At 35.8% G+C, this 17,194-nt stretch overlaps 1 protein-coding gene across 1 annotated transcript in view; it reads left to right on the top strand.

The window, feature by feature from the left end:
• LOC122792803 (rod cGMP-specific 3',5'-cyclic phosphodiesterase subunit beta-like) overlaps positions 1-17,194 on the top strand; it is an 897,069-nt gene that overhangs the window by 199,096 nt on the left and 680,779 nt on the right. Inside the window, exons 3-5 of the mRNA XM_044060372.1 lie at positions 933-1,080; positions 1,177-1,266; positions 12,751-12,891. Coding sequence (XP_043916307.1) covers positions 933-1,080; positions 1,177-1,266; positions 12,751-12,891 — 379 coding nt within the window. The remainder of the gene's footprint in view (positions 1-932; positions 1,081-1,176; positions 1,267-12,750; positions 12,892-17,194) is intronic.

Genomic DNA, 17,194 nt, shown 5'->3' on the forward strand with positions numbered 1-17,194 from the left:
TAATTTTAACAGAGCCCACAGCATTCCTGAATAATCCATGAAGGGGCTTGCATATCACATAAACAGGGAATATGGGATGGGATTATTGTTACTGAGGAGACTTTGTTCTAGCTTACTGAATACTGCTGGGGTTAGACTATCACAAGCCCATTCTACCTGGCACATATTGAGGTAATATGATAAAGAATGTAAGAGCAACACTGACCGATGGATAATTCAAATTCACCTCTGCTCTTGTTCCTGTGACTCTAATGGACAGAGGCAGTCAGTAAATTGTCACCTACATAAATCATATTTGTTAGCCATATTTGGGTTGCACGGCTAGGCTTACAAGGCCCTAGTAGTCATTTGCCAGGTATACACCTATGAACATATGAATTTCAAATGCATAACGTTCATTAATGAGGATCAAGACAGCATTTTCTAAAAAAATGTTTTTGAGAACAGGGTGTTCTACTATGAAATCACAACTTGCAGACCTTAAAAGTGGTTAAGTTCTTTACAGAAAGAGAGAGAGATGTTTATGACCAGGTTTGTACTATGAGATAGTGATTTAAAAAAAAATAAGAATCACATGCATAAGACAAGCAAAAAAGTCATCTTGGTCATAAGGGAAAAGTAAATGCTCATAATAAGGTAGGATGTTCAGTGTAAGAGTATATACAGAAAATGAGACACAAGGAGCTGCAGAATGTTGTGGTCTGTTGCCAGGTTCTGTATATGTACAGGCACAAATTCATCAGATTGTGTTTATATCACCATCCCAACCATCAACTGATCAAACAATGTTTAAATATTTTGGTAATTGCAGAGTAGCAGGTTTCTGACAGTTGCTTTCATTACTTCAGCATTCTTTTAAATGTTTGATTCACATATAATGATAACGAAAAGTATGATAATTATTAATGTCATTTCTTTTTCTATTAGGTGAGCCAATTCAGCAGATTTTCCGATGAACTTACTGAATATCATACAAGAAGTATTCTTGCCACCCCAATCATGAATGGCAAAGACGTAGTGGCTGTGATTATGGCACTGAATAAAGTGGATGGGCCATGTTTTACAGAGGCAGATGAAGAAGTAAGTAGTAACATAGTGGCCACTGCTGAAGTATCTTTGCAGTATAACTGAATATAGTACCTGTGTACACTGAATCCTCTTCCATTGTCCTTACAGCTTTTTCTGAAGTATCTTAACTTTGCATCTCTGAATCTTAAAATCTACCACCTCAGCTATCTTCATAATTGTGAAACTCGAAGAGGACAGGTAAATATTATGATTCTATAAATGATGAGTTACGGACTATGATTGTCCTGCTTTCCCACATTTGATTACTTCCTCTGTGATTTTTTTTCTTCTATTAGTTTCCAGCTCTAATGCAATCCAAAAGGAAATAAAATTGTTTATCAGAGATAGAAATGTATTTTTGTTTTTGGGGTGCAATGAAAAGTAATCATACTTAAGTTTGGTACTGCTCTCATAAATTTGTCATACAAAATAAAGAAAATATGCTCATGAGTACTATTAGAGCATCTGCTTTGAATGGACAGTATTTTAGTTCATTAATGTTGGAGCCAGTAAAACTAACACACAACTTTGTTATGGGTAGACTAATGTGTGTTTAATCTTGGCCACCAGAGACAAGACACAATTTTATTTGAAAACTAGAATCCAAAACAAATAAGAAAAGAAATGGGAACAGTATGTTTTAAAATGGGACGACTTGTAAGGAGGTAGCCAGTCAATTTTCTCTCACCGAGTATTCCATGTGACTAATGACAAGCTGTAACACTAGAATGCATACAAGAACAGCTCCTTGTAGTGGAGTACAATAGTTTTCCAGCCTTAGGAGGTAAGATGTCTCCCACCATTAAGGAGAAACATTAAACCACAAGGAAAACTGGTGCTTCAGCATCATCGGAGTTGCTGACTGGGACTCCTTAAAACCAGGACAAAAGAACCACCAACTGCAGACAGTCTCAGTTGAGACTTCAAAGTAATCTAGCACTTATAACTTGAAGAAAATGCTACTTCTTTACTGAAAAATAAAAAAATAAATAAAATAAATAGATGAATGAATTACTATGTTATTAAAATTCTAAGAAACTATGAAAGTTGGTTAAAAGCAATTTAAGTAAGAAGGTAAAAGATTGTAAAGAAAAGTAAATTATGGAACTTCACAATGAGTTTTCAAGTTATGGGGTAAAAGTGAGCTGAAATATAAATGATATATTCTATATATTTATTACATTTTGATAACCACTGGTAGACCATCTGTTTTCAGCCATGACTCAGACCAATAGATTAACATTTGAAATTAACTGAAATGATATGTCAAGATAAATGGATTTTGTCAAAAACTGATAAAAGCTAAAAATAAAAGAGATGAGCATCGTAAAGCTAAAAAATATATATCATATGAGGGGAATATGCAACATATGATGCCATAAAGGGAAGAAATGATACAGATCTATTAGATTGTGTGTGGTTTACATGGAAACGTAGGTGTGAAGTTGTATTGTCTAACAAAAATGGAATAGCAGTATAATATTACAAGAAATTAAAAATGATTGTAAGGTCATGTTGTCATATATTAATGACTCCATACGGGACCACGAGCTACTTCACTATATTTATCTGTATTACCCAAAATATGTGCAAAATGTAATGTTTCTACTTTGCACAACTGTTAGTATTTGTATAATCACTAGCTAGAGCCTTAATGCTGTATCACTTATTATACACACTATTCTTGAAGAATTCTTGAATACATTTAAATGACATGTTATCACAGTACTTCTTTCCCTAGTCAACAAATGCCAATAACTAACTAACAAACTAAATACATAAATAAATACTTGATGTAATTGTTCATTCAATGGATGGTAATATGATTTCATAAGTGTGCTTAGATGCAGTTATGCTTGTTTGCAGCTCCTGCTATTAATCATGTAACTTAATATTGAATGATTTTTTCTCATTTCATTTAAACTTTTCAGTTATTTATTATTTTTATTTTATTGTACTTATATTTGATTACTGGGGTAGTGCACTGATCAGCCAAGGTGAAATACAAAACATTTCATAAACAAAAAATACAGAAATGTAAGCAATAATAGAATAGTTCAGACTAATTACACAGCAAAAACTGTGCAATGTACAGTCAAGCAGAGTGTAATGTACAATATACACATTAGTTTCTAAAGTGGGTCAGTCTTCAGTGAATCTTGAGAAAGGAGAATAAAATCAGAAAGGAGGTATGTCCTGTGTTGAAGCAGGAACATTTGTTTTGGATGAAGAAGTGCTTTTTGAGTTGCATTCTGAATTTGGAATAAGTCTTGATTTCCTTAATGTATATGGGGAGAGCTTGCCAAAGATTAGGTGCCTGAAGCATGTGCAGTACAGTTTGGTTTAAGGAGTAATGAGAGTTAGTGTGGCTTGTGAGTAGTAGGTTATACAAGGAGTTTTTTCATGAAGTTTAGCTACAAGGGGGATGGAGTAGTTTGCATAGTTGGAATCCTCAAAGCAGGTTAGATCTTTGTTTTATAGGTAGCAATTTGTTTTTTTCTAGGATGATATGTGATGCTCACAAAGAGGCAAGTTTGCAATGAATTGGCAGATGCTGTTAGAGATGGTCTGGAGTGTTGCAGTGTTTCTCTTGGAGGCAGAAGCAAAAATTAAAAGCCCATATTCAAGTTGAGAAAGGAGAACTGCTTTGCCAATGGCTGCTCTGGCTGGTTGGGATAGAAAATGGAAGAACTTTTTAGCCCAGAAAAGGAGAGAGTTTATTTTGGCTCTCACTTTGTCTATGTAGAAATGGAAGTTTGGTGACTAATCAAGCCATAGGCCTAGGTATTTGAAGGTGGAGACTGTCTCTATGGAGTGGTTGTGTAGGCCTAAAATAAAGAGTCAGCTGTTTTCTGTGGAGTTCCAGAAAGCATAGTTTTGGTCTTGGTGGGGTTGAGAAGTAGTTTATGAGATATTGGTGGAGCTCATGTAAGTCTGGCTAGGGTTGTTATTGAATGTTGGTGTGAGTGTAACCTGACTGGTAACTGATCATGTCATCAGCACAGAGAATAAGTGGGAGATGGGGAAGACAAGGAAGTTTGTTAATGAACATGGCGAATAGGACACGGGCAAGAATGAATCCTTGTGGTACACCTTTGGTAATAGGAGCAGATTATGATTGGGAGCATCCTATTTTAACTCAGAAGAGTTTGTCATTGAGCATTTTGTTAAATGGAGTGACCTCTGGACTGATACAAATTTTAAATCATTTGTTTTGGAGAAGATAGTGGTCAATGAGGTCAAATGCCTTTGTCAGGTAAATAAATAAGGCACCTGTAAGGGGGCTACTATCAGGATTTATCCTGATCTCATCAGTTAGGGACAAAAGTGTTGTCATAGTGCTTCATCCAGGTCAGAATCCATGATGTTTAGAGGACAACAGGATGTGGAGCTGGCAGTTGGGTATATATTATCTTTTAAACAAGTTTGCCTAGAACTAGGAGGATGGATATTGGATGGAAGTGAAGGACATCATTTGCATTTGTTTGCTTTGGGAGAGGTATTGTTTTCCACATCTAGGGCATGATGCTTTGTGTAAGACATGGATTATATATGTCAGTGAGAGGAAGCTATAGATGTTCTCTGCAGTGATATATGAACCAGGGGTTTATGTCCTCAGATTCAGGATGAGTGTAAGTGTAAATATTTTCAAGCAGACTAGAGACTTCTTTGTGATGTATGCATTTGAAATGGAACAGGGGCATGAATAGGGGTGGGGTGGGCAACGCATGATCTGTTGCAGATGTGGAGTTTATTAATGGCTTTAAGGAAATTTTCTGGAGAAAGTTTTGTTGTACCACAGTGAATAATGTTTTTAGACAGGGTATCATGAAGACATTATCTTCCTGTAAGTAGGTTCACCTTTTTCCAAAAGTGTTTGTGGGGGAATGTAACAGGTAATTTGTTTGTTTGGAGATTTCTTTTGTGCCTTCTGATCGACTTCTTGGTTAGGTTAAATAAGACTATAATGGAGGTGAGGTTGTCAGTTGGGGGGGGGGGTCTGTTTTCATATATGTCATGCTTCATCCCTTAGAGTTAAAAATGTTTGAGTTTAGTGGCTAGCCATTCAGTTTTAGTGCATATAAAAGGCCTGTGGATAAGTGGGAAGAATTTGTCTTGTAACTGGAGTAGAAAGTTGGTTAGGCTTACAGCTGCTGTATTATGGTCATGTAAGGAGAGTATATGGTTCCTGTTGTGGGCTGTGAGAAGGATTCTGAGTTTGTATATATTTGTGCTGCTCTGGTTTCTGAAGGCTTTTAATATTGGCGGTAGTTTTATAGTATTGCTGACAACTATAAAGGTAATTGGACAGTGGTTGCTTAGTGATGATGGCAGAATGTTTATGCTGGTGATGGAGTCTGGTGTGGTTGTAATAAGGTCAAGTGTAGAGTGTTTGGAGGGCCTGAGGTTAGATCTTATTGGTTCTTTTATGAGCTGAAGGAGACCTAGGTCTTCTAGGAATGCACCCATATCAAATGAAAATGGGCGAATATAATTAATATTTATGTTACTTGGAATGGTTGTTATTATTTTTGGGACCATTATTAAGGACATTAGTGATGACTGATTTGGATTTAATTAGGGAAGCAGGTGGTAGTAAACAGGCTTTACTAATCAGTAGAGGTTTGCTTTTGTGAGGTGGGAATTTTAGGAGAATCCAGTTTTAACCAGTGTCTTAGGAGGGGTTTCCTTGGTCAATGACTTTTGTATTTAGGTTATTTCTGTATCTGGTCTGGAATCACTAACATACTTGTAGGAGGTTAGAATGTGTTGGACTTTGGGGGAGTCTTTTTGACCCATGATTCTGTGACTGTTAAAATGTCAGAGATGTTCCGTGAAATAAAACAACTTATGTGGTATAGCTTGTTTCTGATGGTATATGCATTGGGAGGGGCACAGGCCAATGCAGGAAGTAAGTAGTTCTGATGTTGAGGCAAGGGAGTTGATAGGCCTAAGTTGTGTTCAATGTTACTCTTAAGGAGTATAAAGATTATGGAGGATGATCTGAATGAGGTCTTTGGTGATTTTAGGCAGAGAAAAAAATGCTTCTGAGTCTTGGTAATCATATAGAAGTATAATGCTGAGAGTGGTGAACTGGGAAACAGGATTGGTCTGAGTACTGGGGGGCTCTGGTAACAGTTTTTTGGTGAGGAAGTTATGTAAATGGGGTAATATATAGTGATATGATGATCGGTTGTGTGTTTTATGAAGATGGTTGTTATTGAGTGTAGGGAGATGAAAAGGAAAGGAGGTGGTAGAACAGGGTAAATTGTGGAAAGAGGAACATTTTACTGATTGTACATGTGTTGTGTTTGTACAGGAACTTGTAAGTGGGAGTTAAGATTTCCAATAATATTGTAGTACTGACCATAAGGGCAGTGAGGTAAGGGGGTTATGAGGCTTTATGTTGGTGTCTTTTAAGAGGAGTGTCTTGAGGATGTGACAGTGGGTGGAGATCAGAGAAAACATATTGGGTGTCCTGGGGGACAGCTTGAGAATTGGGGTGTGAGGGGAACAAAGTGGGACACAACTCCTACTGTCTTAAGAATTAATGTGTCAAAGCTTGTGTCCAGCAGTGAACTCAAAAAGGATAGGTAAAAATGTATGAGTTGTTCAGAAAAGAGGCAAAGCTAATAATTGTATGACAGTAAAGCAGTGTACATTGTTTCACTATTTTAATGGAGCAGGCTCACCCTAAAGGGTATGTACCTACCAAGATGGAAGTGTTTTGAAAGGAAGTGTCAAGCAAATAGCCATGGAGATGCCTCCTGCCTTAACATAGTTATAAAAAAACAAAAAGCAGATTTGTAAAGCACTAAGCACAATTGACAGGTAAGTGGGAAATTCACCTTAAGTGTTTTTCTTTTCGCTTCTTTTCCTTTGCTAATATATCTGTCAAAAATATTTGGGTAAAATCCTTTGCACAGCTGATGTTTGTTTATAATATGAGGACAGACCTAGGTAGCTTGAGAAAGAAGTGAACTACTGTAACTGTAAGGGAGGAATGACCATGTCTGACTTCAAGTTGGAAGAATCACGAAATGGCTGGTAGCTAGAAGACAAGCACAACTCCAAAAACTCCAACAGCTTTATTGCAATGATAATTCCACACACGGAGCTGAAACTCTCCACACAATGAAATATGTACACGGTTGAGCGCTTTCATCTGCCAAACAGCAAATTTCATCAGAACCAAGAAACACTAAATACTTGCCCTTATATATCTATATGGGCGCCAAAGTTATTGAATAATTATGCATAAAATCAAAACATTGTGCCTGCAACAAGTATCCTGGTGACTTGTCTAATAATTGTTAGTGTTGTAAACCTGTATTGCACTGTTTGCACTAATACATATTGATTTAATGTAATTTAATATAATTTAACAAAGTATAATATAATATAAAATAAAAAACTTGCATACATGCCAAAATATATGCATAAAATTAATAATGATAATAATGATGTTTCTAAACCTATTAAAAACTGTACAAAATTGCATATAACAAGTTAGTCATACTTGCATATAAAAATTGAAAGATTTTTTACTAATAATTAATGCAAAGTGTACATACTAGAACATTGATGCAGCTTGTAAAATCTAAGAATATTAATTGTAAAATCTAAAAATATTGGTTCAAATGTTGAAACTAATTGTTTCAAGTATTGAAACTAGTTGTTATAAAGTATGTGCACCATATAGGCGGGGTGCAACTGTGAACTATAAACAGCTAATGTTAACTATCCAAAATAAGAAAGGGTTTGATGCTAATGTGGTCATTAAGTCCAGGTTTTGTTGTTGCGTCACATAACATTTGCCATTTGCTTTCAAGAAGAGATAGATAACATTTCCAGTTGCCCCCTGTGGCTGATTGATCTATGAGGTCAATGATGCTGAATTTAAAGGAATGCTCACTACCTTTGTCCAAAATATGTCTGCTGAGAGCATTATTGGGATCTAGCTTCCTAATTCTGTATGTGTGTTCGTAGATCCTAGTCTTTAGTCTCCTCTCAGTTTTACCTATGTAATATGCATCACACCTCTCACACGTAGCCACATAAACTATTCTTGAAGTATTGCAATTGCCTCCCTTACTGTGCAAGATATTACAAGTGATGTTCTTCAATTTCACAACTCTTGCTTCATTGATGAATATACACTGCTTGCAAGACCCACATTTCCTGGTATGTCTACTCCATTACCTCTTCTCCTTTTTCGGCTTGGTCTTTTCCAACATCCTTTTGATGTTGAGTGAAGTTTTGTAAACAAAATTGGGTGCTTTGCCTACCGCTCCACACACATCTTCTGAAATGTTGAACAATTGCCAATGTTTCAAAAATATCTCTTTCAACATGTTGACATATGGACTGTATGTGAGAACACAAGTACATCCTGCTATTGCTCTCTTTTTCCCTCCTGGTGTAAAGGGCTTTCCTAATAAGGCTGGATATTTGTTGCCCCATTCGTTCCTGACAAAAGTCTGTATAGGTTTGATCAAACTGTCAGGGTAACCCCGATGAGTGAACATCTCATAAATGTTGTTTAACTCTCTTTCCATGGTCTCCCTCGTCGAGGACATCCGAGCAGCCCGTATACACTGGCCTTTGAAAATATTCTTGAAAATATAGGAAGGATGACAACTGTTGTAGTATAGATAGTCGTTCGAAAATGTTTCCTTCCTATATATTTTTGATTGAAATCCAGTGTCGGTGATATAAATGTACGTGTCCAAGTATGCAATGCCCTGAGTTTCCACTTTGTAGGTAAAATTGTAGAAAGAACTGGATACAAATATATATCGTACTACACTTGATTTTTGGACGATTTGTTTGTCCTATGGAATGGGCCAGTTGAAGTGATTCCAGAATTTATTGAATATTTAAATAACACAACTGAGTTTTTGAAATTTACCTACAAAGTGGAAACTCAGGGCATTGCATACTTGGACACGTACATTTATATCACCGACACTGGATTTCAATCAAAAATATATAGGAAGGAAACATTTTCGAACGACTATCTATACTACAACAGTTGTCATCCTTCCTATATTTTCAAGAATATTTTCAAAGGCCAGTGTATACGGGCTGCTCGGATGTCCTCGACGAGGGAGACCATGGAAAGAGAGTTAAACAACATTTATGAGATGTTCACTCATCGGGGTTACCCTGACAGTTTGATCAAACCTATACAGACTTTTGTCAGGAACGAATGGGGCAACAAATATCCAGCCTTATTAGGAAAGCCCTTTACACCAGGAGGGAAAAAGAGAGCAATAGCAGGATGTACTTGTGTTCTCACATACAGTCCATATGTCAACATGTTGAAAGAGATATTTTTGAAACATTGGCAATTGTTCAACATTTCAGAAGATGTGTGTGGAGCGGTAGGCAAAGCACCCAATTTTGTTTACAAAACTTCACTCAACATCAAAAGGATGTTGGAAAAGACCAAGCCGAAAAAAGGAGAAGAGGTACGGAGTAGATATACCAGGAAATGTGGGTCTTGCAAGCAGTGTATATTCATCAATGAAGCAAGAGTTGTGAAATTGAAGAACATCACTTGTAATATCTTGAACAGTAAGGGAGGCAATTGCAATACTTCAAGAATAGTTTATGTGGCTACGTGTGAGAGGTGTGATGCATATTACATAGGTAAAACTGAGAGGAGACTAAAGACTAGGATCTACGAACACACATACAGAATTAGGAAGCTAGATCCCAATAATGCTCTCAGCAGACATATTTTGGACAAAGGTAGTGAGCATTCCTTTAAATTCAGCATCATTGACCTCATAGATCAATCAGCCACAGGGGGCAACTGGAAATGTTATCTATCTCTTCTTGAAAGCAAATGGCAAATGTTATGTGACGCAACAACAAAACCTGGACTTAATGACCACATTAACATCAAACCCTTTCTTATTTTGGATAGTTAACATTAGCTGTTTATAGTTCACAGTTGCACCCCGCCTATATGGTGCACATACTTTATAACAACTAGTTTCAATACTTGAAACAATTAGTTTCAACATTTGAACCAATATTTTTAGATTTTACAATTAATATTCTTAGATTTTACAAGCTGCATCAATGTTCTAGTATGTACACTTTGCATTAATTATTAGTAAAAAATCTTTCAATTTTTATATGCAAGTATGACTAACTTGTTATATGCAATTTTGTACAGTTTTTAATAGGTTTAGAAACATCATTATTATCATTATTAATTTTATGCATATATTTTGGCATGTATGCAAGTTTTTTATTTTATATTATATTATACTTTGTTAAATTATATTAAATTACATTAAATCAATATGTATTAGTGCAAACAGTGCAATACAGGTTTACAACACTAACAATTATTAGACAAGTCACCAGGATACTTGTTGCAGGCACAATGTTTTGATTTTATGCATAATTATTCAATTAACTTTGGCGCCCATATAGATATATAAGGGCAAGTATTTAGTGTTTCTTGGTTCTGATGAAATTTGCTGTTTGGCAGATGAAAGCGCTCAACCGTGTACATATTTCATTGTGTGGAGAGTTTCAGCTCCGTGTGTGGAATTATCATTGCAATAAAGCTGTTGGAGTTTTTGGAGTTGTGCTTGTCTTCTAGCTACCAGCCATTTCGTGATTTTTACAGTGCTGTTGGATTTTTGGTTGTTTCAAGTTGGAAGAGACAGACTGGTCTATATTATATATACATATATATATATATATATATATATATATATATATATATATATATATATTTATATATATTGATCTAGGACTATTTGAATGAAAGTTCAATAGTACGAATCCAAAATAACCGAACGCACTTTAATGAAAGTGCTTTCACCGAAAAAACTCTTTCATTAAAGTGTGTTAGAAAAAAAAAAGAAAACAGGCCCCCCTGCACCACCCTACTTTTATATTCTCACTCTGAGGTCACACTACAGTGGGGATAAGGGAAATTTACCTTAACTTCACCGTAGTGTGACCAGCACAATGAGCATACTTATCCGAAAGTGCTGCTTCGGTGAACAGCACTTTCGGTTAAGTATGTTCGATGATTTCTGCTTCAGCAGAAAGTGCTGATGGGGATCTGTATGGATCCCTGATCCATATACATACATACATACATACACACACATACATACATAGGTATAGGTTATAATATCCTTGTCAATAATTATTTTTCTTGATTATGAAATTCAGTTTTGTTCTCAAGCTAGTTTAATGAGACTTTTTTAAGCCTGTCAAAGAACACAGTCATAAGTTTGTTTTAGACAAGTAGTGATAAGGCTGTATGAGCAAAGTTTTTTATTTTCAGTTGAGCATTTTAAACCATTTTGGAAAAAAGTTTTATTCATTGTGCAGATCTTTCTGTTTGGATATAAAAATCAGGTGGCAATGAGTGGTCCATCCACAGGTCCTAATGGAATGGCCAACCTTTTCTGGTGCAGCAATAACCACAGTACATCTCATGAATGTCTTATGGTGCTATCTGCTTGAAATATATGTGTATCACAAGCAGCATGTGCCCAATGGATTCATGCCCAGAGGTGCAGCACCCATCTGCTCCCACTAAGTGTCACCAAATGTCAAGCCCAATATTCTTCTCTCCTTCAAGATAGGTGAGCTGACATCAGCCTCTCATTCTTATCTTCTCAGCCCACCACCACCAGCACCCATGCTGCTAATCAAGCACATGTCATCAGGGTCACAATCAAAGCTTCATCCCTTTGAGCCACAGAGCCAAACTAAGGGCAGACTAATTTACTACTCATTCATTCATTTCCACTTAGCCTTCTGTACAATACTAGTTCTTGCAGCACTTGTCCAAAATGTGTGCCACAAGAAATAGCAACATGCTGTGCCTTTGTTAATGAAGACTATACATAGGAGAACAACATAAATGTTAGCACAGCATAGCATTCATTTACTATTGTCTTAACTGGAATTGTGTTTGAACTGACACCACTGGTCAGAATGTTAAATAAAACCAGCACCTATTGTATGACTTAATCATTACTGCTTGTGTGACAAAATATAATGTTTTGATAGCTTTGAAACTCCGTAGCCAAAAACAGAATCTTATCTGCCCATGTGTTATGTTAGTGTTACTGGGGAATAGGGTGATAGACGGACAACTGAAATAAGATAATAAGGCTGTGGGACACAACTAACAACTGTACACTTTAATTGCCTCTTTTAAAGTACATCCAGTATAATCACTAATATTACAAATAACATTTTAGAGAACTGCAAATCTTATCTACTCTCCATACTCTTAAGCATGTACAAAGAAAAACATGTATATATATTTTTTACTAGGTTATGTTAAAGCAGGGGTAATTTGTGCTGCTGCATTTTAGCTACATCTGCTGAAATCTCATTAAGGAGTCAGAACACTAACATAACTATTTCTAAGGAAAGTATTCTGAGTTTGTGATCTCCAGAAAAAGTATAGACCATAGCTGAAGCTGGATGAAGGTTATCGGACAGAATAGATGCAGCTTTCCTTTGCATGCAGTCTATGTATTTCTAAAATAAGGCTCCTAGGACTGCTTGCGATAGTAAAACTAATGTCAACGGTATCAGCAAAGGTTAAAAATGTTTTAGGGGCATACCTATTGCAAAGTAATATTTTTAATGATTTCTCTATTTAACATTTTGTTTTCCTTTCAGGTTCTGTTGTGGTCAGCCAACAAGGTGTTTGAGGAGCTGACTGACATAGAAAGACAGTTTCACAAGGCCTTTTATACTGTGAGAGCATACTTGAACTGTGACCGATACTCTGTAGGGCTTCTGGATATGATCAAACAAAAGGTATGCTGAGCTACAGGAACATATCACATATAGTTCAGATATGTCTCTCAAGTCAGATCAGGTCTAACATTTTGTATATTTTAAACATTTTGCAAAGTACTGCCTATATTACAAGAAAACTACATTTCCAGTGGATTTTATGGTCATTGTAAAATATATACCTAGTTAATCTGCAGTTATTACGCAAAAAAAAAAGAATTCAGCAGATTGTAATACACAATAGCAGAAAATATGTGTAACTGTTCAAACCAAAAATATAAGTAGTATTAAAAAAAACAAAACAAACCATGAACCTGCTATTTTGTTTTATTTTTTTTTATTGTGTCAATCCCCCCCATACATGACGAGTAAGGTTGATAATATATAATTATTCTGCTGATAATGCTGATTTTTTTTCAAAGGAATGTTTCCAGTTTGTATCTTTATTTGCATTATATATTTCTGAGAATCAGTATGCATTACTGTTGGCTTATTTATGTGCATGAGAGTGTTTATCTACTTGGATATGTGTGTGCATTCTTAAACTATAGTGCTGCATTATTTGGTTTAAAATTGTATCATATGTTAATTCACAAAGTGTATATATTAAATTCCGTGTGGATAATCTACTTCACCTATTATTTTAAGTTACATGGCAACTTTTTCTGTTATTTCAGTGGCTACAATAACCTTAATAGTCCTTTTTATCAGAAAAAAGAAAACACTGTGTTTAACTGAAGAATTTATTTATTTACTTTTTTTTTTGAGAAGGGGAGGGTGTGCTCCTCATACATTTCTACCTAATAAAACCATCCTTGAGATCTTCTGATTCTTAAAATACACTGTCATGTTCAAAGCTTTAGCAGCAACTGGGATCATAAATATTGTTTTCAATTAACTGGGTATTATGTCAGGCTCTTCCAAATATATACCATATCTTGTATGCCCTTTGTGACAAACACTATTTTTGAAGTTATTTATTTATTTGTACTTTTACTCTGTCATTTGTGTGTCAAATATTGTTTAGGACTTTGAAAGACAAGTTTCAAGAGTTTTAATTTTTTTTTTGGAAAGTTTGTTGATTAGAAAATATTTGTTTTAACATTTTCTATTTCTTGATATGCTCCAAAAAGTAAAAGAAAGAAGTCCAATGCCCTCAAATAAAGAAGTTTAATAAAATAACAAAGCTTTCAAATGAAAACTTTTCATCAGTGTTTAAAATTCAAGGTCACGGAGAACCTTTTTAAACATGCAGCCAATTAATTAAAACAATCAATTAACTCATTGAAATACTTTAAAGCACCCATACAAAAATTCACTGCAGTACTAGGTTAGTTCTTCCATATCCTAGCTTACTTAAAGCATTTATATAACATCATATGTTTATCTATCAGAATAGATTTGATACTAACACTTGTATTCAGCCCAAGAAAATGGTCTGCTCGAAAAAAAAACGTATCCATTTATATTCACACAGTTGTGTTTTATTTATGATATATCTCCCCATTTTCATGCATACAGATAACTTGTAAAATCCTGAACTTGAATCTATATTCTGTACCTTCACTAAATATATGCTTTGCTAAAGCATTAGTTAACACATTTCTACGTATATATGAAAGGTGACTGCTTATTCTGTCTTTTAGTTTTTTATTGGTTTTACCAATATAGAAACAATTACATTGTATACAATGAGCGAAGTGGTGCTTTAAAGTCCTTTAACTGCTTTGGTGATTTATTTTGTCTTTGGACTTCTTGATATTCTCAGAATGCTACATCTTGCTGCTAATGTTCATTTATAGTCTGCAACCCTGAGATATAAACAGTTAAAAATATTTTTGCTTTCAGAGAAGTTACTATATTTTCATGTGAAGTATCAAATATTGAAATGTAAGAGTACAGAAAGGTCTTCTCACTATTTAGTTGACCTGCCATTTTTATTTTATTTTACTCCTTTGATAAATAGTGATGACTGTAAGTATACCTGTGGTAGCATTCATAATAGTAGCGGGATACCTAGGCATGACATTTGTAAAACTTATCCGTTGCTGATAAAGGACCCTTTTGAGCTAGGTAGAACCAAACCTACTTGGATAATGGAACAGGAAGAAAGAGTGGTACACAAAAGAGGAGAGGACAAGGAATATGTGGACGAATACAGGATCTGTGGAAATTCTAGACCATACAACAGTGGATCCTTAAACAGTGACTGGGACAGCTTTTACTGTCATTCTGAAGAACCCTTTAACCATACTACAACATGCTCTTACTTCACTTAGTACTCTAGGAAATAGTAAATGTATTTATTCCGATGGATTACTGCCCAAGGCTACCATACCTGTTTATCTATTGAGGGTTTGCAAGCTATTCCATGTTTCATGGCTCTAAATGGGGCCCACATGACAACATGGGTTTTTATTTTAAGTCTAGGACACACCGCCAAGTTCCCATTTCCCTTTCATCCTTCTCATCTCACTTTTTAACGATCACATCTCTTCAGACTTTAAAGGTTTGTTTTCACTCACTTGAACATCACTGGTGCCCAGACACATTGGAACCCATTCCCTGCTGTAGACTGATGTGTGTTACAACTTTGTTTATTCTGTCTTTGGGATATTTAGATCCACAATTAAAATGGTAACACACTGTTTTCAAATCCAACCTTCTTGCAGCCATAGCCTACAAATATTTCAGTGTACTTTCATGTCTCACTTGGGAAAGGTCTGAATCACTTTCTGTCTTGCTTTATTCTTTTGTTTTTACTTTTTTTTATTATACAGAGGTACAGCAGAAGAGTAGCTTGGGCAGCACCCTGTGAGGTACCATGAACTAGCGCTCCATCCCCTCAGCTCTTCAAAAAAGCACTTTAAACACTTTACTGTATCTGTATTTAGCAGCCAAGCTACTGATCAGCTTATGACAGAGTCATGCCCTGTTCCTATTGCCAAACTAACCAGGTAGCCAGATGCACAGCATGCTGCCTCCTTCCTGGTCAGCTATTCAAGTCTCGTTTCTGTGCCCTGCCGCTGACCCTCCTCCCTTTTATTAAATAAATAAATCAATAAGAATTTATTCTTACAAACTGTAGCAAACTGTGTGCTACAAATGTGGCAAACAGTTGCTACAATTTATACCCTGCCTGCACAGAACACTACAACTCTCAAGTTTTAGTTAAAAAAAATCTTATTAATTATGGCAGATTAGAGTACGAACAATTTCAACAGTTTATACCCTGCCTGTACAGAGAGTTACGCTGCTCAGATTTTAGTTAAAAGACTTTTTTCTAACTTTTAAACTGTAGCAAACTGTTTGCGACAATGTAGCAAGCAGTTGCTTCAATTTAGACCCCACACAAAGAGCTATAGCATTCAAGTTTGACTGCAAATACAATACCAGTTTTTAAAAGCTAGTATTGCATTAGATATCAGCATCGGCTGACTGGGACCCCTCAACACTTTGCACCCTGGGCAGCTGCCCCTCTTGTTCCACCCTAGCTACACTACTTAGGTACAGACATGTAAACAGAGAGACTTTCTTTTTCTCTACTGCAGTTTCTTTTACTTGAAAATACCCATTAACCAAATGCAACAAGATCATGCTTCTCAGTCAAAGCTGGATCATGGTGAAATGGAGCAGGCCCCCCCAAATACACAGTAACCCCCACTCCCAGCAGCAGCCCCCCACAGCTATTCCAGTGTCCCATTACTTGGCTTTTTCTCCCAGTAGTATAAACACTATCAGGCCGGTCAGTGCACACACTATTTTCTTCTTTACTTCTACAACGATTACAGATATTTGGATTTAATTTAGAAGTTTTATTTAAAATTTTATAGCACAGACATTTGCTAAAGAAAACAAAACAATTCAGTCTCACAATGAAAACAGGCTTAGCATTAACAGCAAAAGGCTCTGCCCTTGAAACGGCATTGAAACTCACATTCAAAGAAAATGTATCTGGCCAGTGGTGGATTAAGTTTACCTTTGGGCTGTTTTCAAAACATAGGCTTCTTGCACATATTTTTAGGGCCATGCATACATATATGTGTTGTTTGATTCACCATCCTAATTGTATTAAAATTATATTCCTTGTATAGTACAGCACACCACTTGTTAGAGTGCGTTTTACATTTGTAGTTTTAAACATTTTTCTAGTAAGCAATTAAACAAACCATATGAAGCAATAATGACATAACTGCCCATTACAGAGAATTTTGACCATAAAGGGAGTGTCAGTATGCAGAAGTTAAAGTCATCTGAACAATTCCATATTAAAGAGATCTGTAACTAATGAGTTTCATCTACAAATTCAGTGCCTCCTGCCCTT

Source organism: Protopterus annectens, chromosome 2.part0, assembly GCF_019279795.1.
Source record: "Protopterus annectens isolate FY-2018-M chromosome 2.part0, PAN1.0, whole genome shotgun sequence".
Taxonomy (NCBI): domain Eukaryota; kingdom Metazoa; phylum Chordata; order Ceratodontiformes; family Protopteridae; genus Protopterus; species Protopterus annectens.